The 27052-nt window shown below is 38.9% G+C and overlaps 1 protein-coding gene across 1 annotated transcript; it reads left to right on the top strand.

Annotated features, from left to right (window-relative positions):
- Positions 1-850: 850 nt before the first annotated feature.
- Positions 851-25756, top strand: SPTLC1 (serine palmitoyltransferase long chain base subunit 1). The gene is made up of 15 exons (XM_027893481.1): positions 851-944; positions 3044-3151; positions 6663-6757; positions 9875-9968; positions 10443-10515; positions 14085-14217; positions 15783-15912; positions 17751-17840; positions 18547-18654; positions 19417-19512; positions 19804-19900; positions 21142-21196; positions 22581-22698; positions 23419-23492; positions 23972-25756. Exons 1-15 carry the CDS (start codon positions 867-869, stop codon positions 24063-24065), a joined length of 1443 nt encoding a protein of 480 aa, XP_027749282.1. The 5' UTR covers positions 851-866; the 3' UTR covers positions 24066-25756.
- Positions 25757-27052: the final 1296 nt, after the last annotated feature.

The raw sequence follows: 27052 nt of genomic DNA, 5'->3' as shown, positions 1-27052 counted from the left end.
AGAGCAGCCAGGCAGGAAGGGACCTGGGAGCGTGGAGTGACAGGAGGCTGAACATGAGCCAGAGTGTGCCCAGGGGGCCAAGAGGGCCAATGGATCCTGGCCTGGCTCAGGAACAGTGTGGCAGCAGGAGCAGGGCAGTGATCCTTCCCCTGCACTCAGAGCTGGTGAGGCCACCCCTGGAGTGCTGTGTCCAGCTCTGGGCCCCTCAGCTCAGGAAGGACATGGAGGGGCTGGAGCAGGGGCAGAGAAGAACGAGGCTGGAGAAGGGACTGGAGCACAAGTGCTGTGAGGAGAGGCTGAGGGAGCTGGGGTTGTTGATTCTGGAGAAGAGGAGGCTCAGGGGAGACCTCAGCACTCTCTACAACCCCCTCACAGGAGGTTGTAGCCAAGTGGGGGTCGGTCTCCTCTCCCAGGCAACCAGCAGTAGGACAAGACGGCATGGTCTTAAGCTGTGCCAGGTGAGGTTTAAGTTGGACATTGGAAAAAAAAAAGAATTTTCAGAGAGAGTGATCAGCCATTGGCATGGGCTGCGCAGGGAGGTGGTGGATTCACCGCCCCTGCAGGTTTTCAAGGCGAGACCGGATGTGGCACCGAGTGCCACGGCCTGGTAACCGCGGCGGGGCGGGGGAGAGGGGGGGTGGTTGGATCAAAGGGGTTGATGATCCTGGGACGTCTTTTCCAACCGGGTCGGTTCTAACGACCCCGTGACTTTATGACTGTAATAAAACACCCCCCCACACACACACCCCATCCCCTCCCGCGGGAGGAGCCGCCCCGCGGGGGCCGCAGGGGGCGCTGTGGCCGCCGCGCCGGGCCCGCCCCTTGTGACCGGCGCTGGGGCGGTGGCGGAAGCGGCGGGCGCGGCCATGGCGGCGGCGGCGGCGGCGGCGGCGGCGGCTGGGCAGCAGTGGGTGCTCGTGGAGATGGTGCAGGCCTTCTATGAGGTGCGGCGCCGTGAGGGCGGCCCGGGGCTCGGCGGGGCGGGGAGGTGGTGTCGCTGGCGCTGGGTCTGGGGTGGCGGGTCGGGGCGCTGCGCTCCCCCCTTGGCGTGTGGGCACCGCGCCCGTGTGCTGGAAGGACGGGCGCACGCCCCGTTTCTCCGCGTTCGTAAATTCGCTTCGGATTAGTCCGTGGGACTGTGGGTTTTTTTAAAAATCTCGCACGGAAAGTTAACTTGTCAGCCTCGAAAAAAAGTCAGCCTGGTGCAGACACTTCATTTTATGATGCATCGCTCTGCATATAGATTTGAATCTGGCCAGTCTGGTCGGTTTCCGTGGGACGAGCTGGTAGCATTTGACAGCAGACCGCGTTATTTATTTTCACTGAATTACTCTCTTGCTGAAGTGATCCTGCTGACTTCATTGTGGCTCGGCCTGCTTTGACTCCGTCAGAGCGATTTTGGGTGCAAGTCTGCTCACAGCGTTACTGATCCAAGTGCTCTGAGGGAAACAACAGTCAGTCAGTCCAGCGTGAGCAAAAAGTGGGACAAGAAGAAGTTAACGCAGCTTTGAAATTGCTCTATTTAATACAGTGCTTGTGTTTCTAAAATAAAAGGTATTTAAATTGTTCCGGTTTGGACTAAATAGTGTGTTGTTTGGACTGAGGTTATAAAGCGACATTTAAGGGATGTAGTAGAGCATTAAAGCACTGAGGTTCGCAGTGTTGCTCTGAGTACGAGGTCGGGGTTTGTAACTTTCAAGTGATGCTTGCAAAACAAGAAACAGCGTCTAAGTGCTTAGGCTCGAGTTCCTTCCTGGGGGGAATCAGCAGTGTTTGTTTGTACCCAGACTTTGTTTAGTGATATCAAAAAGGATGTCCTGGTGATAGGCGGTGTTCTTGTATCCCTTCCTTTGGCTAAGGGTGGTAACTTCTTGAGAATTTATGCAAGGATTTGCAGTCCGAAGGTAGAAGTGCTTAGCTAATGAAGCAGGTAGCACGCTCTAGGATAATTGTAGGCACTGAAAAGCACAGGGACTTCTGTGTATGTGTTCCTTAGATGTCATGGTTTACCTGTGTGTTCCTAATGTTTGGCAAACTGAAAAGAACTGTACAAGAGATAGATTTGTTATTTTCAGTTTGATATGCCATAGGACTCCTTAGTGGTTTTAAAATTCCTTTAATTTCTGGATGGGTGGTATGTTCCACTTTTCTTGTTGACAGGTCAGATCCCACCAGAAGGTGTCGATGTGTGGGATCTCTTCCCCTGACTTGGAGTGGGAGTGTGTTTGTTTGTGTGCACTTTGTGTCTTTTAAAAATAGTAGTCAGGAGCCTTTCTGAAATGGAGTGATTGACACTACACATCCAGTGCTGATGCTGTAACTCCACATCTGCTTCAGACTAGCAGCACTGTCAGAGGAAACTGACTTTCCTCCCTCCAAGCAGCCAAAGAGGCTAACTTTGTGTGGTATCAACTCTGTGTTCTGGTTTGCTTGATGTATTTCCCAAACATTATGTCCACACAAGAGAGTAAATGTCTACACAGGAGAGTAAATGGCACCAGGACAAATCTAGTAGTACCTGTGAAACTGAGAGAAGTTGGCTATAAGTTTAGACTTAGCTTTCTTGGTCAGTAATGGTAGCTGTGCCTGCTGGTGGACTGTAGGTTAAAAGAATGGAGAGTTGAAGTGACTATGCAGAGATGACACAGACCCTCAGGCTCTTGGGATACTTCTGCTTGTTTTGAAAGCACTCTGCCTTCTCAGGTACTGACTGGTGCAACCTGTATGACTTAACTCTCTTTGCCCTCAGTATTCAGATTATGTGTATATGTGGAACTGAAACCCATTGTCATTTAGTCAGTGTTTTGTTTACGAACAGCAGACTGAATCCATTCACGCTCAAATTAACAGCTTTGAGTAGCAGCTGCAACGCAATCCACTTTTATATAGGTACAATTTTTACTGATTGAGAAACACGTGAGCTGATGATCAATCAGCCTTGGGTTGTTTTCTGATTGTACTTGTAGGGACAGAACTGTTGAGTTGTGTCACACTGCTTCAAGTAGGATTCTGTATAGACTTGTTCTTGTGCTTTCGTTTTCAGGCCCCTGCATACCATCTCATTTTGGAAGGAATTCTAATTCTGTGGATAATAAGACTTCTTTTCTCGAAGACATATAAACTTCAAGAGCGATCTGATCTAACACTTAAGGTATGGTGGAAAAATATTTTTCTTTAGAGAAGCAGTTTATAGCTATGGATATATTTGGCTGTTGAGCCACTGCTGCATTACAAGTGATGCTGCTTTTTTAGAGTTTCAAAGGGTGAGCTTTCTTTGGACTCAGAAACTGCTTATTGCTTAAACGCTTCAGTTCGTGCTTTTAAAGTAGCACTGTGTTTGAAAGCCTGAGAAATAAGAAAGAGCTGATGTGTCAGGGACTGCTAACCTCTGAAAAGCTGGCATTAGCTCTGCTCAGTGGATGGCTTCATTTTAAAAATGAAAGCTTTGCAAAATGAACTGTAAGAGCGTAGAGAGTAGGAAAATGATCAGTCTGTATATGTGGCTTCTGTGAGTAATAACCCTGAGAGTTTACAGTGGGTTTCACAAAACTGTATAGTGTGGCAGCAATTTTTTTTCTTTTGCAATGTAGTTGTCTCAAAAAAAGGATGCAGAGGAGGAATGAACACAAAGGGAGCTCATGTGCGGTGAAACACTAAGTGTTTGGATCATCTAGGAGGATATGCTGCAGCTTTAAAGTAGCCTCTAATTGTCCATCCAGAAACTAGTCTAGTTTATTTAGTAGAGTTTCCCTCCATCAGATGGCTTTGATCTCTGCTATTTTGAGGGATAATTTTTTTTTTTGCTTTTGAAAATTCTTTCGGTAGATGGTGGGAAAAGGCTCCTTGCGGCACTTGCATAATTGGTGACCTGAAAAAGCTGAAAACTATATTTTCCTTACAAAGTAAGGATTTCACTCAGGTATCTCTGTGTGTACCTTGGATATTATCATCTAGTTTTATGTCACATTCTTTCGTGACTGACCGTTTTTCTGAAATTGAGGTGTCTGAGAAAGTGCTCAGAGGAATCTCTAATAGTGGTATGTGGGGAAGAAGTGGTGGGTGTCAGCTTAACTGGGGACAATGAGCAGCTGGGAGATTGCACCTGTAACTGGTCTGCTGCAGCTCAGTGGAAGCAAGGGTTTGGAAGGGGATCAGGAGAGGGAAAAACATTTGGAAATGGCTTATGCTTAAATAACCCTACTTTTGCAGCATGATAGTATTAAAGTTCACTGAGAGGACAGCAGTTAACAGGCTTTCTAAAAAAACAGAAGCATGCAAAAACATTATTGCTGTGATTGTTCTGATGAGATTTATACAAAATTTACTGAAGTTGAAGGGTGAAAAGGAATGTGAATATTAGCGAAAATCCAAAGTGGTTGAAAATAGAATTGTATACAGACTAGGCACATTGATTCACATTGGAAGGCACAGAATTAAAAAGCTGCAGAGAGCTGTGAGCTGTGTTGCATCAGAGGGCTTGGCCTGAGGTGTTAAAGACACCTCTAACTTTTTGTTACCTTTTTCTGGATGGCAAAACAATATCATGGGCGAATGCTCTTTGGTGTGGTGGTTTGTTCAGGCTCGCTAACCAAGGAAGGAGATGCAAGTTAGTCTAGCTGGCTTTACCATTGACTTCCGAAGATGGAAGTAGTTTTTTCCATAGGAAGAACTGTATTTGGAAGGGAATGTCTTGTCTACAGATAGTCTGTTGAAAGTGAGCATAAAAGCAACAATCAAGTGAGAGTGTGAATGTGTCTTCTTCAGAGTTGGAGGAGTTAAGCAAACTGATACATCAGAGGCATGGAGTGATTCCACTTCTTTTTCTACCACGTAGATAATTTCTGTGAAAAGAGCTCATTTATTTTGTGTAGGGGAATAGCTGTGGAGAACGTGCAGAGATACACCTCCTCCTTAGTCTTCACTAAAAATCCACAGATAATTGACACCAGCCTGTGTTACGGGTTAACCCCATCTGGCAGCTGAGCAGTGCACAGCTGCTCACACGGGAAAGGAAGAATAAAAGCAAGAAAACTTACGTGTAAATGTAAAATCATTTAATAAACAAAGGAAAAGTGAAAGAAGGGAGAAACAAGATAAATGATGTGAAGGCGATCGCTCAACACCTCCCATGGATGAACCAGTACCAGCCAGTTCCCAAGGAAAAGGTGGCTCATTTGTCTGCTGACCTGTTCTGATTTGAGTCATGCTGTGGTGCCCACACTTCACCACACCAGAGAGCCTCTGGAGGAGATAGGCCAGCCCAGGGGGCAGAGCTTGTGCTGCCTTTATGCCAACTACTCATGTAATGGTACTTGAAGTTTTTCTGTGAATTGTTGCTGGGGATGCTGCCAGAGTGGAGCTGGCCCTGTGTAATGAGTATGAACGAAGAATACCACTGTTGCACAGCCATCTTGATGTGATGTGTTAGACCAGTCCATCCTGGGGAACCAGAATGGTGTATTGTGCAACATAGTGCACTTAGGAGTCACGCTTCTAAAACAGTGAAGAAATCCATCATGAAGGTGTCTTCTGGGTTCAGTCAGACATGTAGCAAGAGCAAGATGAAATCCTGTGCAGAAATCATCTTTCAATTGATTGGCTGTCATCCTTTGATGACAGTGTTTCTAGTTATTCTTCCTTCTGGTTCTCTTTCAAAATAAGGAGATCTCCCAAAGCATTAACTAAAAAGGTGGAGTACTTCTCTGATACTGTAAGTTCCTTATAGTTTGGCGTTTTGGGAGCATAAATAAGTCCATGACCAGACAGGGTGCAGGGCATGGGTTCCTATGGATATATCTTTACTTCGAAAGCTTTGAAAAGTATATTTGGGAAAAAAAAAATTAAAAAGGTAAAAAAACCCCAATGCTGTTGTGTTTTTAAAAATCAGTTTATATTTTTATATAAAATATATCAGTTTGATATATTTTATATAAGTTTATATCAGTTTGATATTTAAATAAGCAGCTTTAAACAAGCAGCCTTTTTGAAACAGAGTAATACAAATCCACTGTAGCCATGCCCTTCAAAGTTAGTGTGTTTACAGTATGTTGTCAGGTACTGGTTGCTGTGCTAGTAAATAATCCTCTGTGAAAGTTCTGCTTTCGTGGTATGAACAATGGCTTTGGTGCTTGCGTGAATCGTGACTAATTTATGGGGAACTAGTCTTTGGTGAGGGATATGTGGTTTAGTAGCTGTTGTTGTCTTCTCTTGAGCATTTGTCAGTTTTCCTCCAGTGTATCCTCCTCACATATTTGTAGCTTTGCTAAGTATTTTAACGCCACTGTTGTTGAAACAGCACTGTTGAGGATTTGAAAATGTAAAGTGAGGCAATTTATATTCAATTTTCATGTAATTTGTATTCAATTACATAAACTATAGAGGAGTTGATTAAAGTTTGGCAGGGACAGCAAGTTCATATCTCATCTCTTTGTTACCGTGTAAGATCTTTAATGCACAGGCACATCTGGTCCGTTTCTTTACATCTTGTCTTCCAAGAATTCAGAGCCCCTCATTTGAACATCCTGAGGTAATATGAATTCTCAGTGCCTCAGGAAAGTGACATATGTGATTTCTAATACAATTGTTATCGACTGTTTATTAGTGCATAATGTATTTTTTAGTGGAATTCCCTTTTTCAACAGTATTTCTGTTTTCCTGATCAGGAAAAAGAAGAGTTGATTGAAGAATGGCAACCAGAGCCTCTTGTGCCTCCTGTGCCAAAAGATCACCCGGCTCTCAATTACAACATTGTTTCAGGGTAAATGTAACCAAAATATATTCTGTATTTTTATTTCACCTCAAATACTTTATGTCCATATTTTTAAGCGTATTGCTTACTAAGCATCTCCATATCCTTAGAACCTTTCATAAATTAATTGCATTTTTAGAGAACATGCCACTGAAAAGATGGTCTTGGTTTTGCAACGTTATGGAGACTCTCTTACTAAGAAATTCTTACATTTAAGTTTTATCATTAATTTTTTTTTTCCAATATTGGGTGTGGGGGAGGAATATTGTATCTTTGCCTCCGTTGTGGATCTGTATTGTTTGGTGGTAATTTGTTTCATTTTTTCTGGATATGTGTGTGGACTTTGACCTTCAGAAGTGGTTACCACCTTCTCATCTTATCACAAATCACTTCAGAAGAAACTGATTTTGTGTCTAGCCACTTGGCACTTCTTGAAAAGTTGCTACTCTTTGGACAATTAGAATTGAAGACGCTGGACTGTAAAGCTGTTTTGTGAGGAATCTGTGGCTCAGCATTACTTTCTTGTGTGTTTCAAGGCTTTTAAAATGTGTGCCAGCATAGGCAAGAGTCACATTATTTCAGAAATCACTCTGACATTTCCTCTTACAAGCTTCAGATTTGTGTGTCAGTAACTCTTACTGTATAAGCATTCATAATATCCTTCCAGAGACACCAATAATTTGAAATAATTTCGTGACAGAGCCCAATTATTTGCTGTCATAGTGAGCTCCATTTTGATGGTTCTGCCACCACAGAGAAGTCTGCCATAGAAAAGGGCTGTCTGTCTTAATCAACTGTGATGTGAACAATCCCTCTGTTACTGTTCAAAATTTTGAAACAAGTGGTACTGTGGAGTTAAAGGAAGTGTTGGATGTTTAAAAAAAACAAAACCTGAACAAATGTATCTTCTAGAATGATTCAGAAAATGTTTAAATTCTGTAGAACTTTCCGGTGCTAACAGCTAGGAAATGCATTGTGACAGAATGTTAATGTCTTGTGGCTGTTGAACTTAATAGTGGCTGTGGGGAAAACTTGACATTTGTCTTACAATGTTTTCACTACCAACTAACTGCTTTTCCATAAGTTGCTCAACAGCAGTGAGGCTGTAACTTTGAGTATGAATGTATCCCATGTTTCAGAATTAATACAGAAAGAAAAGTCGTCTGCATCCTGATTTCAGCTCAAGAGCATTTCCCCTTTTTAACTAGTGTTTTAGGGTCACCCTATTCCTGCTGTTGAGGTAGTCTTTCAGTGATGTTCATGTCTTAATGTCTATTTTGAATAGTGAATTATAGAAATCATAATCATAAACTGGTTGTTTTGGAAGGCACCTTTAAAGATCCTTGCCCTCCATAGAACCTCCTTGCCCTGGGCACGGACACATTCCACTATCCCAGGTTGCTCATCCCCTCCAGGAATGGGACATCCACAGCTTCTGTGGCCAGCCCATTCTAGTGCCTCACCACCCTCACTAATCTTAGTGATATTTTGTAGTTACAGTAATATGTGGATAGGGTGTATAAAAGCTCATAACCACTCTGGAAAAACTAAATATTTCAAAAATTTTGACCTGTTTTTTGTGGGGGTGGCATACTTCCTCCTCCCTCAGTATGCAGCTCAGTTTATGCCGTCTGATAATAATGCTCCTTTGCTGCTGAGCACTTTCATAATGCCAGTGAAGGTTGCCAAATGATGAGCAAAGCCAAAGGTGCAGAGACTTGTCCAAACAAAAAAAGTGGTAAGTCTTGAATCGGTGATGAGCAAGGTACCCATGACAGGTCAGTCACGGTCCAGAAATTAGTCACTTCTTGTAGTAACTTTCTGTGAACTAACCTATGCAAGATAGCTTTGTTGTACAAGATCTCATTCAGAAAATGTAAATCTATTTCCTAAAACAGTACACCTGCAAAATTTTCATGCTGATTCTTGTTCTGCCTTAAAATTTAAGTCACATCATTTAGTGCCTTCTTAACTTTATTGTCTTCTGCGACTGATTTTTCAATACATGCGACAAGTAAGCGAGAGTTCCAGGAACAGCTGGCATGCTCTCAGTCCTAAAAAGACAGTTTCTGAAGGATTTGGTTGCAAGTTCTTTGAATATAGCTTGAAATTATATTTTTACTCAGTATCTCATAACTGTTGTCCCTAACCATGATAACTAATGAATTGTGTTATAGTGGGAGAAGGGAGTTACATGAAAAGATAAAGAAATTGTTTCGGTATCTTTTGTTTTGCAAAGACTTATTTTTTCTGACATTGCACAGCAGGTTTTAGAATGCTGTCAGCATCCATGTTTTGGTTTTAATTATTCACTGAAATAAGCTTTTCCATTAGTGTTTTCTGCCTTAATCATGGGTGTTCTTTTAGAAGTTTGGGTAAAATTCTGGTAGCAAAGTGTGGCCCTGTTTTCATGAGGGCTGCAGCTTTCTAAGTTGTTGGTGATCATTAGTGTGTTTTTTAGGCTTGAGAGGTAGAGCTGGGAGGCAAATCGTTGTAAATTTGCCAGCTTTGATAGTATGTTGGGAATACATTGAATCTCATCTTTGTGCCAAAATGCATAGGTATAGGTCTGCTCCGTGCAGAATATGCACTGCAGTAACGCAGGACAGCTCCTTTGTGGGGACAGGTTCAGCATTCAGAAGATGCTCAGCACATGCACGGTGTTAGTAGAAGGCTTTCCAGATCTGTTCTGTCAGCTTTTTGCCGTTGCTTAGTTGAAGAAACTAATGTTCTTAATTATTTTAAATTTCCTTTTTATTGGTAGTATTCCTTCTTGCAAATAGGTAGGACTGTGCTTTTAAAGAAGAAGCTTTATCAATCTCCTCAGGAGTCATCTTTCTATGAATTGCATTTTCAACAAGGAATTATTAAATAAGTCAGGAACATATTAGCAATTTCTTTATTAAATTGCAGGAATAGTGGTTTTGCTGAGTATAGTAGGATATTTGTGTCTTGACACTGAACTTAAATTTTGATCGGCAGCTGCAAGGGAAGAAGTGGAAGGAGAGACTTGAAAAGCCTATGTGCCTTCTATTGCTGAAAAACAAAACTCTGTGGTGTTTGACTGTTTATGAAAATGGCCACTGTTTGTTCATAACAAGAGGTCTGTAATATGTTTTGTTTCAGTCCTCCCACCCACATAATCACTGTTAATGGGAAGGAATGTATAAACTTTGCATCATTTAACTTTCTTGGACTTTTGGATAATGAAAAGGTTAAGGTGAGTTCTTCCAATTGATTATTCCACTTTTACTTTGTATGTTACCTTGACATTAAGAATTACTTCAGGAAACATGAACTTTGTCAAGAACATACACTTGTAAGGCAGCAAGGAAGATTTTAAGCCTTGTAACTTTGTGCTGTTTAAGTTTATATTTTTTGATAAAGTTTAGTCTTCGTGTACTGCTGCATACTACCTGATTATCAAGTTAGATTAGTATTTAATGTCCTTACGTATCAGAATAAAAGAAATTGTGCATAAAGACTTGTCTAAAGTGTTTATGTGAAATTAATTCATAGATGTGAAATTAATTCATAGAAATCAGTAAATTATTATACTTTAGGTAGAGCGGGGTCATGTTACACGATACAAAAACTGGTCTGTGTACTGTGGTGTAAAACTGACAGTGTGAAGTGTGTAGAAGAGTTAGAGAGTTAGTGCAGGAATATTTCATACAATTCTTTCCTGTTAAAGAGTGCAGCCCAAGCATCTCTGAAGAAATACGGTGTTGGCACTTGTGGACCCAGAGGATTCTATGGTACTTTTGGTGAGTAACTTTCTTTGATCTGCCTTTAAAGGTCAGACTAGTTTGGTAAATCTGCCAGAATAGTCCTATATGCAAGCAAAAAGTTATTTCTGCTGCTTTGAGGAACAGTTGTCCTCTGACACACATTTTACTGTAATTGTTGAGGGTTGGTAGCATCCATTGTTCCTAGCTTTGTTTCTTAATATTTTATCCATTTTCCTACTGTTTCTAATGCTGGTCCTGGGGGAGAATTACAAATGGTATGATCTGTTTTGGTTCTGGCCACCATAGTAGAAAGAAAAAAGATAAACCTGTTAGAATTAATAATGCATGGTCAATATAAGTGAGAAAGCGGAAATTAAAGTTCCTAAGTGGACCACAAGAGGGCAGTCTGATTGCTGTGATAAAGATTACTGGTTACGTTTTTCTAATGCTGTAATTGAAGTTTTTCATTTCTGATGACTTCAGTGTTGCAATTGAGAGATTTTATGACATGGCAGGTGTTACTAAGGTGGGGTGTTTTTTCATTCTTTTAAAGAAGTAGGAAGTTGTAAAATATCAGGCTCTGGAAATGGTTCTTTACAGGCATTTGTGTTTCGCATGTAAACCAAAGAGTAATACATGAATAGCTGCAGTTGCAGGCTAAAAACTATCAACTCATCTTGTGAACTTTCCAATCTCTTCCCAGAGGCAATGGAATTCAGGGTGTGTCTGAATGCTCAAATTAACCCATTGATTAGTAGAGAGAGAACTTTTAGGAAACTAGATTCCCTCACTGATGACAGTTCAGCAATGGTCTGCTGGAATTCATACAGGCTTTCCATCCCTCCCTGCCCCTGAAAAAAACAAACCACTGAAATTCTGAAAAAATTCTCAAGAAAACTTGTGGGCTGCTGCCTCCCACCTTCTGAGTCCAAGCTGATTTTAAATTTTGTGAAGTCTTTTGCTTTGTTTCTTTCTAGTAATTGTTTGAAAGAGACTGATTAAAAGTTGGCTTTCTCTGGTAAGAGAGATTCTTTGGCTTGTTTCCTGCCCTCTTTGGAAATCGAATCCTCAGATGCAAACTGTATAGCCTTTGCTATTCATTGGCTTCTGAAATTTTGGGTAAGTGCTTCATTTCACAAAGCAGGGGCTGTAATCTGTATGACATCACTAGAGAAGTGATGTTATAGTGACCTATTTGATATAACTTTCACAGATAAAGTAATGGAGACTTAATTTTAGCTGGGAGACAAACTCCTGATGTACTTGTTCAATCCCAAACTGTCTTTCCATTTTCAGCTGATGTGAAACATTTGAGTATTGCAGGATTGTGAATCTCTGAGAAGAAACACTTGCGTCTTGCATCATTAATGTTGTATGCCTTAAACTTTTCACTCAATTTTTTGTGTGCTGTGACTTTGGTAAATAAGTCATGTTCTTTACACAACTACACAGAATTTCCTCTTACTTAACTATGTAGAATATAATTGATAATTGTCAGTTGTTATTGCTCAGGTTTTTCCCCTCTTAGGTGCTGATATTTCCTAAAAATATTAGAGATCTCCTTATTTAAAACGTAGATATCAGGGTATAATTTACTTTGAATGGAGACTTGATTCTTCATTTCTATGACAGTTTGAAGATGTAGAATAGATTTAGTGAGTTCCTATGGAGACATTTTTACTTTGTGTTGTATCCCTGAAGAATGTATCCATGACTTCATCCTATGATGAGCTTGAAGTACTTGTATATTCACACGTAAATGAACATTTGTGTGAGTTTTCTCCACAATGACAGGTGAGGGGTTTGGTGGCGGTGTTTTTTTAAGGCTTGCCAAGCAGCCTTTAAGGTTGCCTATCAGCCACAAGATTGGTACTACTTAGAAAATTAGGTCTACCTGTTGGATAAAATATGTAAAAGGTAATGTAGGATTCGGTCTCACTTCTGCTTTTGACTTACCTGTGAGCTCATGCTAGGCACTAAACTGGCAATTCATAGCAGTTATTAACTATATTAACTGTATGAAGGTTTCATAATTCATAAGCTGTTATAGTCTTATCTTCCTCTGTCCAGATGTTCTTTAGGTGGTGCTTGCAGTTTTCAGCCAAGCCAGGCTAATCCAAGTGATGTAACCAGACTAAAGCAAGACATTGCAGTAAAAAATAAGGGAGTCAGGTAGAATTCTGGTTTTATCACGGTGAAATCTTAATTAGTAGTGCCTTAACACTTTCCAGCCTCACATTTATACAAAGCATGTGATGTAATGATGCATCAAGTGTGTGTCATTTGGAAATTGACTCTTCTTGCCCTTGGCAGAATTTACTTGGGCTTTAAAATCCTTTTTTTTCTGTGACACAAATCTGAATATATTTGTTAGATGTTATTACTGACAATATTTCTTTTGCCCACTGTTTCTGCCTTGGTTAGCATTGCTTAGTTAGGAGTGCTTGTTGCTGAATAAAGCTCAGTGAGAAGGATGCCATTTCTGATTTTGAACTGTGATGGTCTTCTTACCTTTCCCAGTTTTTTACTTAAATTATGTGAGTATTCTTTTATGCTCCAGCAAAAAATTTTTCCCCATTAGGTATCAGTAGCTGACCACTCAGAAGTAGTAGTTTAGTCCTTTTTCCCCCTAATTTATTATTCTCTACTGACAGAAAGGACTACTTCAAATCTCGGTCAGAAAGTATATGAACGAAATCCAGTCAATATCCTTCCTTCCATCCATCTGGTAACATTTGGCCAGTGGTGATGTTCCAAGTCACACAGTATCTTTTTATTTCCAGTTGATAAAAGGCATAATTCTCTTGACTGTTACTGGCAGAAGCAGGTAGTGGCAAGAAAGTTAGACAGTCAAAATAACAGTTTATCTGATACAGGTTATTTTGCTTAGGCAGAATACTAAATGCTGTGGTCACCTTTCTGCGGCAACAATTCACTCACCAGGTGGTGTTCATATACCACATTTATATACCCTTTTTTTTTAATATTTGATTTCTCACAAGGGGCACTTTGACCAAACTGGTTTGGGAAATGCTTGTGTGTGTAATTGTGTCAATTTCTCTTAAGGGTAAGTAATCTCAATCTTGGAGGTGTGACATTTTCAAGTGACTGAAGTGTGTTCAGGAGGTGGTTTGTGATTTGCAGTCTGACAAGAGCAGTTTTCTGTTACAGCGATAGATGTGCTTGTGTTGTGGAAGCATCAGCTTGGAGGAACCAAGAGTCTGCCAACAGGACCTCGTTAATTGCTATAAATTGTATAATTTTTTGTCTGACTGTAGTAACTGTGCTCTCTAGTCAGAGTCCAGGAATGCTACATCATTTACTTGTGGTCTAATCACACATAGATTTTAATTACCATTGCATAAGAACATTAGAGAAATATGTTGCATAAATATTTTCAGACCTGTCAAAGCTTGTGATTAATATCTGGTTACTAAGGATGGATTGGTTGCAACTGGGTTTTGGGAAGTTACTTGTCTTAATACTCCTCCTACAAATAAAAGTTGTGTTTGCTTCAATTAGATGATTGATAAAAGCAATGGTAGTCTTCCTGATGTAAAAACAAGTCAGCTATGTGAGATCTTTCCAATTTTTCTCCTGAATAGATGTGCACTTAGAATTAGAAGAACGGCTAGCAAAATTCATGAGGACTGAGGAAGCTATTATATATTCATATGGATTTGCAACAATTGCCAGTGCTATTCCTGCATATTCAAAGAGAGGGGACATTGTGTTCGTGTAAGTGTTGTTTTCTACTTGGGAAATTCCAGATTAGAAGGTTTTCCTTTCAATTTTTCATGAATGCTAATGATATTAAGTTGAACATTTAAAAATATTGCTGGTTTTGGTCAAGTATATCAAGCTCAAATGTATTTTCTTTGACAAATGTTTGAAATCAGTTGCTGCTTTGATCGTGAATGTGCAGACCTGGGCACTCAGCTGAAGAAAAAGCAGGATAACTTTTGCATTCAAGAACTAACATAATTCTAATACCTAATTTTCTTTTTAATAAGCTGTACAGTTATAGTGCTTCTGTCCTGTTTACTGCTGGCTTTCCACCTTTTTTTCCAGGGCAGTTGTTCCCCTCATGCCTGTTTGCAATGGATTTGGTTGGATAACTGTTGGTACATGTTAAAATAACACAAAAAGAGCCATACAGGGTCAAATGAAGGATTCAGTCAAGGACTATCTTGACTGAAGACAAAGAAGGATTCAGTCAAAGACTATCTATCTGGTCCCTGGGAGCAGCTGGTGATGATTTGTCTAGGGAAGAGTAAAAAACCAGGAGGAAAAAATGTAACAATATTCATCTTTCTGGGCGAAAGAAAAGGGCTTTAGATTTAGTTAAGATTTGATGGATTCTCCTTAAGCTTTCTGACGCTTTTAGTACTTAGATCTTTAACATCCACTAAGTTTCTGAGACATGCAGTTTCACAGTTTAGCTTGAACATTTCGTGAAAACTATTAAGAAATACCTATTTTGAATATAATACATACTAATTTCAATTGATGCATTCGATTTTTAGGCAGGGAACTGATACATTTTCTCCATGGGAGTAGTGAGTTGTGGTTAAGCCACAACACATTGACACTTTTGTATTTGTCAGCCAGAAATGTTTCTTTGGTGCTCACTTTTCCAAATGTGAAGCTTGCAGAAGCCCCTTCCTAAATTGAATCATGCTTTTTGGCCGTGTTTGGTTATTGGTCATATATTGGTTATGTATTTGATCAGCGCTTTCTGAGACAAATGACCAGGATTGTGGCACTGCTCACGGGTGCCAGTGTACCCTGGATTTAGTTATCTCATACTGCGAAACTGCACATCCCATCATACTTGGAAGTTTGCTGTTCCAGCACCTAAAAATGGCAGATTTTTCTCTGAACACGGAGATATTATTCCCAAAGGATGTTAAAAATGAGGTTTTGAATACTACTATAAATGTAAAAGGCACACCTTTGAGCTTCTTTTTTGAAGACCCAGAGCAAACAGAGTCAGAAGTTTCTGGAGTGATTACCATGGTATTATTGCTGGTCCATGAAATGTTGTTCTGAAACTGCTGTCAGATGCAAACAAAAGGACCGGTGTACACATCAAGAAAAAAACCTCTTAGCTTGCTTTTAGTGGCAATAGTGCATAGGGAAATTTTGGAACTCAGTTTTCAAAATGTAAATAAAATATGCGGCGCTTTAAAAAAAAAAAAAAAATCGGCTTTATCTACAAATATCTGCTCAAAAGCAGGGCAGCTTTCTTGGAATACTTGTTAAACCGAGTGCAAATTTAGAAGGGTTTGCTGTGTTTACAGAGATGAAGCTGCCTGCTTTGCTATTCAGAAGGGATTACAAGCATCTCGTAGTAACATCAAGTTATTTAAGCATAATGATATGGCTGACCTTGAACGACTGCTGAAAGAACAAGAGACTGAAGATCAAAAGGTACTATTCCTTTGAAGAAATATTTGTACTCTTTTGTGCCACCTCCTCCCCACCCCCCCACCGTTGTTTTTTTTATTTTTTTAACTGGGTTGTGTAATTGAATGGATGCAGTGTTTTTAGGCAGTTACTCAGTTTTCCTAAATCTCTATTGAACAGTTAGTGTTGCTTGTGTAATTAGGATAATTTTAAAACACATGTATATTAATTTGTATTTGCCTGCCTAACAACTAGAATTGAGCTCACAGGAATTAGTAGCAGGGGACAGATGACTGAAGTGAGATATTGTTGGGTTTTTTGTTTTTTTTTTTTTTTTTTTAATACTATTACAGAGATTTTGGGTCTCTGAGAAATTTGTGTAACTGCATTTACCTTATTAATTATGCAAGTTAATTATCACTTCAAATACCACATTATAAAATCAACTCAAAAATGGCTAGTCCTTACCCTTTAATTTATAGAATCAACATAGTTGATTTTTGTTGTTGTTGTTGATTTCCCCCGTCCTGCCTTCAACTTGTGAGATGTTCTCTCTCTTGAAAAATTTGAGTCAGTTTCGTGGCTTGCTTCTCATTCTGACAGTAACGCTAAAGGGTTTGCAAAAACTGTGACTGAGATCAGGATCAGCAAGTAGAGATAACTTGGTTAAACGAGTTTTTAAAGAATTAACTGAGTAGCTGTCATGATTACGTGGTTTGTTCATGGAATGCTGGCAAGTTACAGGTAATTGGAAGAAAGCTGGTTCTGGGGTAACACACAGAAAAAGTAAAGCAGATAAACTGTCAATCAGCTTAACATCTGTGTAAATCAGTAATGGATCTGATTAATAGCAAATTTATAGATAACATACGAGTTAGCGTACCTTCATGGAAAATACGTTCTGCCAGATAATCTTTACATGAGTTTTTAGATGTGGTTGTCAGACTAATTTGTGTAACACGTTTGGTTTGTTGGAGCAGAGTGCTTTGAATTAGCTACACGGGTAAAGTTCCTTAATGCAATTAGCTGAATGTGAACATAAAGCTGGTGGGCAAGAGCTTAATGTGGACCATGTGTGCATAATTAAGACGTTCTGAGTAGGAAGGATCATACCACTGGAGTTGGTACAGCCTGTGGAGTGGGCTGCGACTGGTTTGGTGCCTGTCACTCAGAAAAGTCAAATAGATGTTTGCTGAGCCTTTCTACAAGAAACCTTTTGCAAGAACTGAAAACTGCAAGAAGCATGACTTGATATCCTTGATCAGAAAATGTCAGTAAGGTTTGAAGTAAATAACAGAGAAAATGGCATTTTAAAACTGCAGAGCTCAAATTATACCACTGAAGTTTAAGCAGCGTGCATTGTCCACAGATCAGACAAGGACTTTGTAACTCGAGTGTTATAAACACTTCTGCATTGTGTTTTATGAAGTCACTATTTTTAAGAAGTTTGTGCTGCGTGGTGAATCCTCATGCTCAAACCACTTGTTGAAAAGTCTTCTGAAGGCTTAGGCTGATGCTCAGTATAAGAGAGCAAAATTCTTGGTGTTTGTTCTCCAGGTGCATTGTTTGTATTTTATGCATAAACTTCAGATGGATTGGTTATGATTTCTTGCAAAACAAGGCATCTTGAATCTTGTGTATGAGTCAAAAGCTTTAAAATTATTACAAAGTAAATAAAAAGTAGTCCAATGAGGCATTTCAACTATTGTTGGAGATGAAAAATTAAATTTAGTTTAAACTAAAGTAAGAGCTTATTTGAAAAAGAGACCATTCCCTTCAAAAAAATCTTCCCTATCAAAAACTTTAGAATTTTGCTTGTTAGTACTAATGGATGTGAACTGAAACCGTATCTTTCTCTGAAGAATCCTCGCAAGGCCCGTGTAACTCGAAGGTTTATTGTAGTTGAAGGACTGTATATGAACACAGGAGACATTTGCCCTCTTCCAGAGTTGGTAAGTGGTTTTAATTTCCCTTTTGAACTACATATGAAATGGTAATGAAATAATGGTATTGTGTAATTAAGCCTACATAGAAAAGCTCTGCATGCAGTTTTTTTGTTTACCTTCCTGCTTTCTCTTATATTCATGAAGTGGTGATCTCAAATCTTGCCTTGTTTTGAAACTTCTGATTAGGATCTGAAGCTACTGAGTCCTAGAAATTAATATCTGGTTATGGTCTTAGTTTTTAACCTGTAAAATATAATGTATTTTCAGCTACGCTGTGTGATACTGAATCACAAAACTAGGTTATTTAAAAAAAAAAGTTTCAAAGAAACCTTCACACAACTGTCAGAAACAGTGACTCCAAGGAAAACATTTGCTATTTAGCATAGAACGGCTTTTTTGTGCAGGCTTTATTCTAGTAGTGGAGAAATGCTATGAAAATGTATCATCTTGAAAGTACCTGATAATCTATAAAAAAAAAAAAATTACAGTTTCTTTATATGTGAACGTTTATAAAATTTGCTGTAGTATTACATGGTGGAATAATTTTGAAGGCTTTTAAGATGTACTAATGACAGAACACCACTCTAGAACTGACATTTGTGCAGTATTCAGAATACTGTCCTTTTCTTTCTTTACCTTACCTCAACCATGCATTTTACTACCAGATTCTGATGGACTTGACTCACGTTTTATACAACTCTCTTTGTTTTAGATAAAGTTGAAGTATAAATACAAAGTTAGAATATTTTTGGAGGAGAGCCTTTCCTTTGGAGTCCTTGGAGAACATGGAAGAGGAATTACTGAACACTTTGGGATAAATGTATGTGCCGTTTTTGTTGTGAGCGAGAGGTTTGCACAGGAGCAAATGATGCAATTGTTTTTCTAATACCTGTGGCATTAACAGTGTTTAGGAGTGTACCCTCCATGTCCTGTTGTTTTCACTTAAAGTGTCTCGCTACCAAATACAGAAAAGAAAAAATTAATTTAGAAAAGGAAACAGACAGTATTACTGTGATGCTTGCCAACTACCATCTGATTAATTGACCTCTCTGTTAAATTAATTTCCGATTCATTGACTTTTTTTGTTAACTTCATTTATAGACACAGTGTTTCAGAGCCTGGCCAAAAAAATAAAAAAATAAATATTTGCATCCCTGAAGTGAAAAAAGACAGTTGTGCCTCTGAGGTTCAAACTCTGTTTTCAGTATCACGTTCTATCTCCTACTTACAGTGGCACTACTTATGCTTTTAAAGGACACTGTCACACTGAATGCTTTGTGGAATTGTCACCAGTATCTAAATAATTTAATCTGTTTGTGTCCTTCACATTGCAATGCCTGGGAAGGAGAGAGCCTATGGAAATTATTTACAGATCCAGAAATCTCAGTTTCTAAAGTCCTTTCTGTGTTGTTTAAAATCATTATTTCAGTTGTAGCTTCATTTTTCTTATGTGATAGTTTGGTGAATCTTCTCTCGTATTCATGATGATATGAAACAAGATATAACCTTAATAGATTTAACTTATAAGTAGTCTTCATGTAATCAAAAGTATCTCTAAATAACTTGTTGATTTAACTGACAGATTGATGATATAGATCTTATTAGTGCAAACATGGAAAATTCACTGGCTTCTATTGGAGGATTCTGCTGTGGAAGATCTTTTATTATTGACCATCAGGTAAGCCAGGTCTCATTTTAAATGGTGGGGCACAATTAGTTGCTTAGAAATGAGATTTAGTTACTAATATCAATTTGCAAACAGTATTATGAATAGATGATTGGGCAGTGTTTGATTCCATGCAGAAACTGGTTATGTGAAATACTGTAGATGGAGACCTACTTTTAAATCCTTCCATGTACCACTGGGTATGGAGGGAAGAGTTTGTTTATATGTATATGAATGAACTTTTAAAACATTGTATGTACTGCTATACAAAGATTTGATTTTTTTTGTTTTTCTCCCCCACAGAGATTGTCTGGTCAAGGCTACTGCTTTTCTGCATCCCTACCTCCTTTGTTAGCTGCTGCTGCTATTGAGGCTCTGAATATCATGGAAGATAATCCAGGTACTTAGTTCAGGAAGATGTTTTACCTCAGTCTTTCTTCACCCAGAGCTAATAACTCACACTTCTCCCTACTTTGATTTCTTACCTTTCTTCTCTGAAGGCCTCTCTGTTTTTCAGCTGATTATTTTACATGCATTTTTTTTTCTTCATGTTATTTCCCACCCTGCTTTTCTCTTCAGTGTTTCCTCCCCTTCCTTTCTCAGAGCTGAAAATGAGCGAGTTAGCTGAGGCTGGAGGACAGAGATGTTTTTTGCAAAGCAAATAAGAAACTTTTTTTCTGCTTTTAGTTATGCTCTTTCCCCTGAAAACAGATTCCTTTAAGACAAATGGAGGAAGAGAAGGTTAGATAGAAACAAATGGAAATATGTTTCCTCAGGACTGATCAACCCTTTCCTTTCCACTTGCACTGCACAATTGTTTTTTTTTATCATTTCCAAGTAACCCGTAGAGATCATCTAGTTCCAGTGAGAGCTCTGAATCCTAACCAGGATCAGAGACCACTGCTAGACCACCACGGAAAGACTTTTTCTTTTTTTGTAGGGCTGAGAGGCATATGAGGACAAAATTGTCCAAATTGTGTGTATTCGTTTTTAACCTTCATTTGCACCAGCAGGTTGGAGGACAGCTGCAGAGGTGAAGTATTTAATTTGTCACAAATAAATCAAAGTTATTGGGTTAGCCCGTGCCCAGTCCTCTGAAGCGAAATCAAGAAAAAATTAAAGTAAGTTACAGGACTGTTAGATGTAGTGGAGGGTCAGCCTTCACCAAGGGAAAGAGCCAAGCTCTGCAGATCCAGGAACCGGTTTCCTCTTTAAGAATGTTTAAGAATTAATTTAAGAATAAGAGTAAACTGGGGAAAGGGTGAAGGATCCATGAGCAGAGTCTGCGTGGCAATGGATGTTTTACAGATACTTGTATCCTGGACCTGCTGTTTGAATTCCATTGCCGAGTGTTTGTATTATGACCAGGAACCACTGCAGCTGGAGTAATGAGGTAAAGGGAAGCAGTGCATCTGTCAGGTCTTAAAAGCTTCTTATTTCCTGGCAGAAGGGGGAATTGAGAATGTTAAGAAGAGTAGTGAAGAGACTTAGTTGTTCAGTAGGTATGCATAACGTAGTTTTATTCCAAATGCTATTTTTGAAATCTTGGACTAAGAGAAACATGAAGTAGAAACAGGATATCTAAGCCTTTCCTTTCTCTTCCTTTTTTTTTAATTTTTTTTTTTTTTTTTTTATGTGTAGACATTTTTCAGACTCTCCGGACTAAATGCGAACACATTCACAAAGCTTTACAGGGGTAAGTGTGGGGTTTGGGGCTTTTTTGGCTCTTATTTGGCTATGCCTTTATAATGCCAACTTTAAAGAACTCTTCTTACACAAATCTGTTTTGGGTTTTACAGATGCTTAGAGTGGGATATATACTCAAAATTATGTATGTATTAGGGAAGAAAATCATATTTTCCCAACTGTTTCAGTTATGCTACTCAGAAAGAGTCCAAGTTTTTAAAAGCCTTTACAGGTTTTGAAATGAGATTATACCTTAATGTAGTGAGGAAGTTTGCAAGCTCTTACACATGTAAATCCTTAGGAGAGTGTGAAAGCTGTCAATGATGCAAAGTGTCAATAAACATTTTGAAAATTGTCCAGGGAAAAGCAGGGAATGAAGCTTAGCAGATACTCCTTCAGACATCTCAGTGCACTTTTCAGTCACCTTTAATCTGACATTGTTCTTACATATGAAAGTTGAATGTTAAATAGTAATCGAAGTTCCCATTGTTCTGGAAGCATATCAGAAATTGCCAGAATTTATCTGAAATATAAGGTGTAAAATTTCCTAACACTATGCTGTTTTAAAAGATGACTACACTGACTAATTGCGTCTTTTTTTCCTGGCAAGTATTGATACTAAAAAAAAAATATCAGCAATTACTGTGACTATTCAAGACCTGTTTAATGTGCAGGAATTGTGCACTTGTATTTTACAAATCTTTTATATAACAATTTTCTGTTACATATTACAGAACTCAATTTAGCTTATAAAAACAATCATACAAAATCTCAAATGCATGAATGATTATATTAGTTTCTTTTGGAATGATCCTGCCGTCAAATAAGCCTGATCTTCCTAAAATATGTGTTACGCAAGCTCGTCAAAGTCCAGAAATCAAGTGACAGATGATATTGTAAAGATTTTCTACAGGAAATAATTTTAAATCAGAAATCTTACCAAAAAAAATAATTCTTGTTCCTTCTTATCCCTTCTTAAGTGGATAAAAAGATTTATTATTTATTATTATTTATTTTCTTAGCGTAGGCTCCAGAGACTTGACCCAGCTAGCTGGGTTTTTATCAGCAACATACAAACCTAACAGGAGCATTTCTCCTACACCTTCATAAGGATACTTGAAGAATTTCTGAATTATTAATCTGTTTTGAAAAAGAAGGAGTCAGTGTTGTTACACAAATTTACTGAAACTCCTTTGGAAAGACATTGCCTTGATAAGTTTTGTTGTCTTTATGTACCGCAAGCTAAAATGCACGTTTGTTTTGTCTGTGTTAGTATTAGTAAAGTGAAATATCCACCTTTTCTCACTCACCACCTAGTAAAGGAAAACACTATCTAGAACTTCAGCACATGTCTTTGAGTAGGGTGTGCATCAAAGGTATCTTATTTGTTTCAGGATTTCTGGCTTAAAAGTGGTGGGAGAATCTTTTTCTCCAGCGTTGCACTTACAGCTGGAGGAGAGCTGTGGATCTCGAGAAAACGATGTGAAGTTACTCAAAAGAGTTGTGGATTATGTAAGTGTCCCCGTGGCAATTAACATACATCATTGCCTTTGAATGTCAATAATGAATGAGGGGTAGAGAGGCTTGTTGGGTAACTTGTTGAAATATCTTGCAGAAATGCTGCAAGACTTTAGGTTTCTTTGCTGATTACAGGGCTGTGTTACTGCTTCTTAGACAGCTTCTATTATGTTTATAAAAACAGACTTTGGGTGGTGTATTTTTAACCATTTGAGGTCAAACTTTGCTTCTTTGAGTCCATGAACTTGTTTCTTTTTTTCTGTGAAGAATCTCATGTTCTGTATGTGGTATTTTTCCCCTTTTCAATACACACTGGTTCTCTTCCTCCCACATGAAGGAGATAAAGGTTGGTGGGGAAGTTTTATATTAAATCAGGTGGCAGGTAAACAAGACTGCACAATGAAAGAAAATCCTGAAGTTGATTTCCTTGAAAATATGCTTAAATATGATTTAATTGCCTGCTTAATACGGCACATTTGCCTGGTTACTTGAAGATGAAAACTAAAGACACTACACCCTTACCTGTTTTATGTGCTAATGCAGTACTGAAATTAGAGATGGTTTTGCAGAACCTTCCAAACCTCGGTTTGGGAAAGAAGTTCCAGTGATCCTGACACCAGATTAGTAAAAGTTAGTGGTAGGTATTTGGTGACCAAAACGATACGCCATCAGAACTTCTCAGGTTGACAACTGCTGTATTTTCTTTATCTGTAGTGCATGAACGGTGGGGTTGCATTAACGCAGGCTTGCTATCTGGAGAAGGAAGAAAAATGTCTTCCTCCACCCAGGTCAGTGAAAGTCAATGTGCTGCTTCGTTTTATTCGCTATAACTCTGTCTCTTTCCCTACAATGATGGGGCTTTGTTTGGCAGACTGCTTTGAATAGTTGTTCCTCTGAAAAATGGGAAAGGCTCTGTTTTGAGGTGTATTTTCAGTGACTGTTACAGGCTGCTAATACCATGAAGTAACTGTATTCAACTACCTGAATCTCAGTGGTCAGCATGTAGCACGCTTCCATGAGCTGCAGGTCTGCAGGCAAAAAAGATAACAGATTTCTGTGGGGTGTGCGGTGGGGCCCAGGGGAGGTGGACAAAAAGGTAGTCTGACCACTTCTGTTTAGCCATATGTCTTGTTTCTGGTTGAATTTGAATTCATAATAATTTCCCTAGAGATGGTGATCTTAATGTCTTGAAATTAGTACAAGGCAATTCTAAAGCTGAGGGCTAAGAGTGAAGTTTACTGTGTATGTTCTGCTTTTCCTTTTCTAGTATTCGGGTAGTGATAACAGTGGAACAAACGGAGCAAGAACTGGACAAAGCTGCATCACTTCTTAAGGAAGCAGCACAGTCTGTGTTGAATTAGACTGCTGCTTTGGATTCGTCTTTCCCCAGATTACTGGGATAAGTGTTTCACACTGCATAGCAACTTCCAGATTCTTCTACTGATGGCACTGAAACCCGACTAACAGAATTGTTCCAGAGTGGCACAAATGAGATGAGGGGAAAAACGCTGAATTTTGGAATTGGTGAATGACACAGTGTTCTTCCAATTCAAACTCTACAGTTTACTGTCATTTCTTAAAAGGGGATATCATTGTTGCATTTATGACTCTTTTGTAGGTGTAATCTAAAAAGGTTTAAATCAGTTTCTTCAAACCCTTAAACATTCTCAAAAATGTGTGTGAACATTTTGTTTCCCCCAGAACAATGTAAAATGTGTTGTTCGCTGTGCATTTTCTCAGAATGTAGGAACTTCAGATGAGTTTCAAGGAATTATCCCTTCCCGCCTCCCAAATGAAAATAGACTGTTCCTAACACTGCCAAAAGGAAGAAAATAACACATGAGGATATAATTTTGTGCTATATTATATCATTTATTATTGAATTACAACAATAACTCAATATCGAGTTAAGGAGGGCGGAACTTTAATTATTTTTTGTTTATATATCTTTCTTTAACCACTTTCTGGAAGCCAGTTTTTAAGAATGCGTTCCCAGAGAATTCCATTATCTAAACAGTAAATTCATATTAAATACTATTTTCTTCCTGCATTCCATATGTAATTGTATGCGTGTTTGATACTACGGGTTAAGTTTTTCATATTATTAACTTTAAAATATCTAAACTCAAACCTCTGAATTGTGAAAGTGGTATAACTTCAACGTAGCATGTTCCAGTTAGGGGATCTGTGCACCAGTCTCGAAGAGGGGTCATAGGCAACATGAAAAATGAACCAAGATTTTGAAACAGCAGCTAAATACTAGCTTGTCAAACTGCTTTGATGTGTGCTAAGTTTTACGTCTAAACAGCTATTCTTTAGAAGGGAAGACTCACAGCTACTACAAGTTTAGATGGTGCAAATGCTACTGAAACACAACTGAATCCATGCACATAAAATTCCCAAGTAATTTGACAGTAGTATTTGGAGGCTGTGCTGTCAGGATTTTCAGTAAGTACAGGTGGACATTACATATGCAGGCACATGACATCAGTAAGGAAACTGGTAAGGAAGGATGTACCTTTTTATGAAACAAAAAAAAGCTTTGTACTTCAGGATTTTGCTTTGAGAACGCCTGTCTAAAAATTTTGTATTCTGCCTAATCTGTCTTGAGTTGTTTTGTACTTACGTGCCTTTTTGGTTGCTGCTACAAGAACTGCAGGACTGTTTTTTGAGAAACGTCGTTGTTGAATAAAAAGCTAATCATGTTTGATTCAGATTTTTACTTGAATAATTAGATTTTGTAGCATGATCAACCATATGCTGTTGAATATTGTATATCAGATAAGCATGGTCTACGTTGCCTCCCTCAGTTCACAGTGACTGTTTCTGCGCTGGCTTTCAAAACTTTGAGCTGTGTACATTCGGATACAACAGCTAAAGTTGTGTTGGGGCACTTCTGTGGTTGTTGCTTGACTATTTTGAAATAGTCGAATCATTATCTGTGCATGTAGAAAAGCCTTCATCTCAATGCGAAAGGGGATATTTCACTGACATTTATGTTCTTCTCTGTTACTGTGAGTAAAAGCCTGTGAGAAGCCAACAATTCAAAAGAGAAAAAATTGGGTGGAATGAAGCTGATTCCCATTTTACAGACTGGAACTGAGTCAACCTCAAGACCCTCAGAGACTGAGAGAAATGGAAATTCAAAGTTATCACTATGCTTTGAGCTTGTGAACCATTTTTGATCTGATAGATGAAACCTTCATATTCGAGTAAACTCGAGTCTTTGATGTATAAGCTTGGAACAAGTGAGGTAGTTTGATTCCAGTGCAGCATAACAAATGGTTTTGGCATTAAGGTAAACCTGGGGAGGTAAGCAAATCACCATTAGCACTGAAATCCTAGGTTGCAGAATCTATATATTCACTTCTCACATTCTATTTTGCATTGTCTGTAAATGGGGTGGACTATTTTGTTGCACTTAGAGAACTAGAATTAATTTTTAGATACATGGATTTGTGTTATTATTTTTTTTCTTGGTCTTTTTTTTTGCTTTAAAATGAAGTGATGACAACTAAAGTAGCAGGAAGCAGAGTGAAATTTCTGTCGGTTTCAAAGCTGTAACTAAGTGGTTCTGATGAAATAAAAGTTGAAAAATGTTGCTGAGAGATGCCATGATCTGATTCATTTGACAAGCACATACCCCACCATTAAAACATCGATAAAACTGCCTTCGATCATTTTTTGTTGTTTACCAGGGTATGGAAAAGAAACGTTTAGATCCACACTGAAGCGAACACCTCGTGGTTGACAGCACCTAAAGTACTGTTATAACACGTGTTTAACTGACAGGTTATATGCATGGTCTGTGTGAGAAATTAAGACACTTATTAGATGTTCCTGGTGGAGAGGGGTGTCCCTGCACAGTTGAAGCATGTCTGGCCCTCGTCGTTTTGACTTTCCTGATGAATGTCTCTGACATGGCAAGCAGATGAAGGAAAGGATGGCCCTGGGGAGGAAAGTTGGTGGGGGTTAGGGAGACAGCAGGTGATTCTGGTTAAACTTCTGACATTGAAAAATCAGAAGGCTGTTAAGGTGCTTAACTTCTCAGTGCTCTAGGCTGATAAATACATGAACAAGCCTTTGGTAGTTGCTTTGTAGTTACGTTTGGATGAAGTGGGATTTTTTTTCCATCCATTTTTTCAGATGTAGGCATGAGACTGGGGTCAAGTGGAAAGCTCTTCCACGGGATACTGAGAGATGAATCAAACACAAGGGCCGTATCCCAAGCTTCAAAGTACCTATTGAAAATAAATACCAGCACACCACATTTTATTTCAATTAATTTATGTATTTTGCTTTGCCAAGTATTTGGAGCAGAGTTTCAGCGGGTAATAAATCCAGTATT

This window comes from Empidonax traillii, unplaced genomic scaffold, assembly GCF_003031625.1.
Source record: "Empidonax traillii isolate 1590-97213 ecotype Southwest subspecies unplaced genomic scaffold, ASM303162v1 scaffold2:size4533513, whole genome shotgun sequence".
In the NCBI taxonomy this organism is placed as follows: domain Eukaryota; kingdom Metazoa; phylum Chordata; class Aves; order Passeriformes; family Tyrannidae; genus Empidonax; species Empidonax traillii.
Note: the sequence above shows the minus strand (reverse complement) of the source record. Positions and strands in the feature narration are given on the sequence as shown.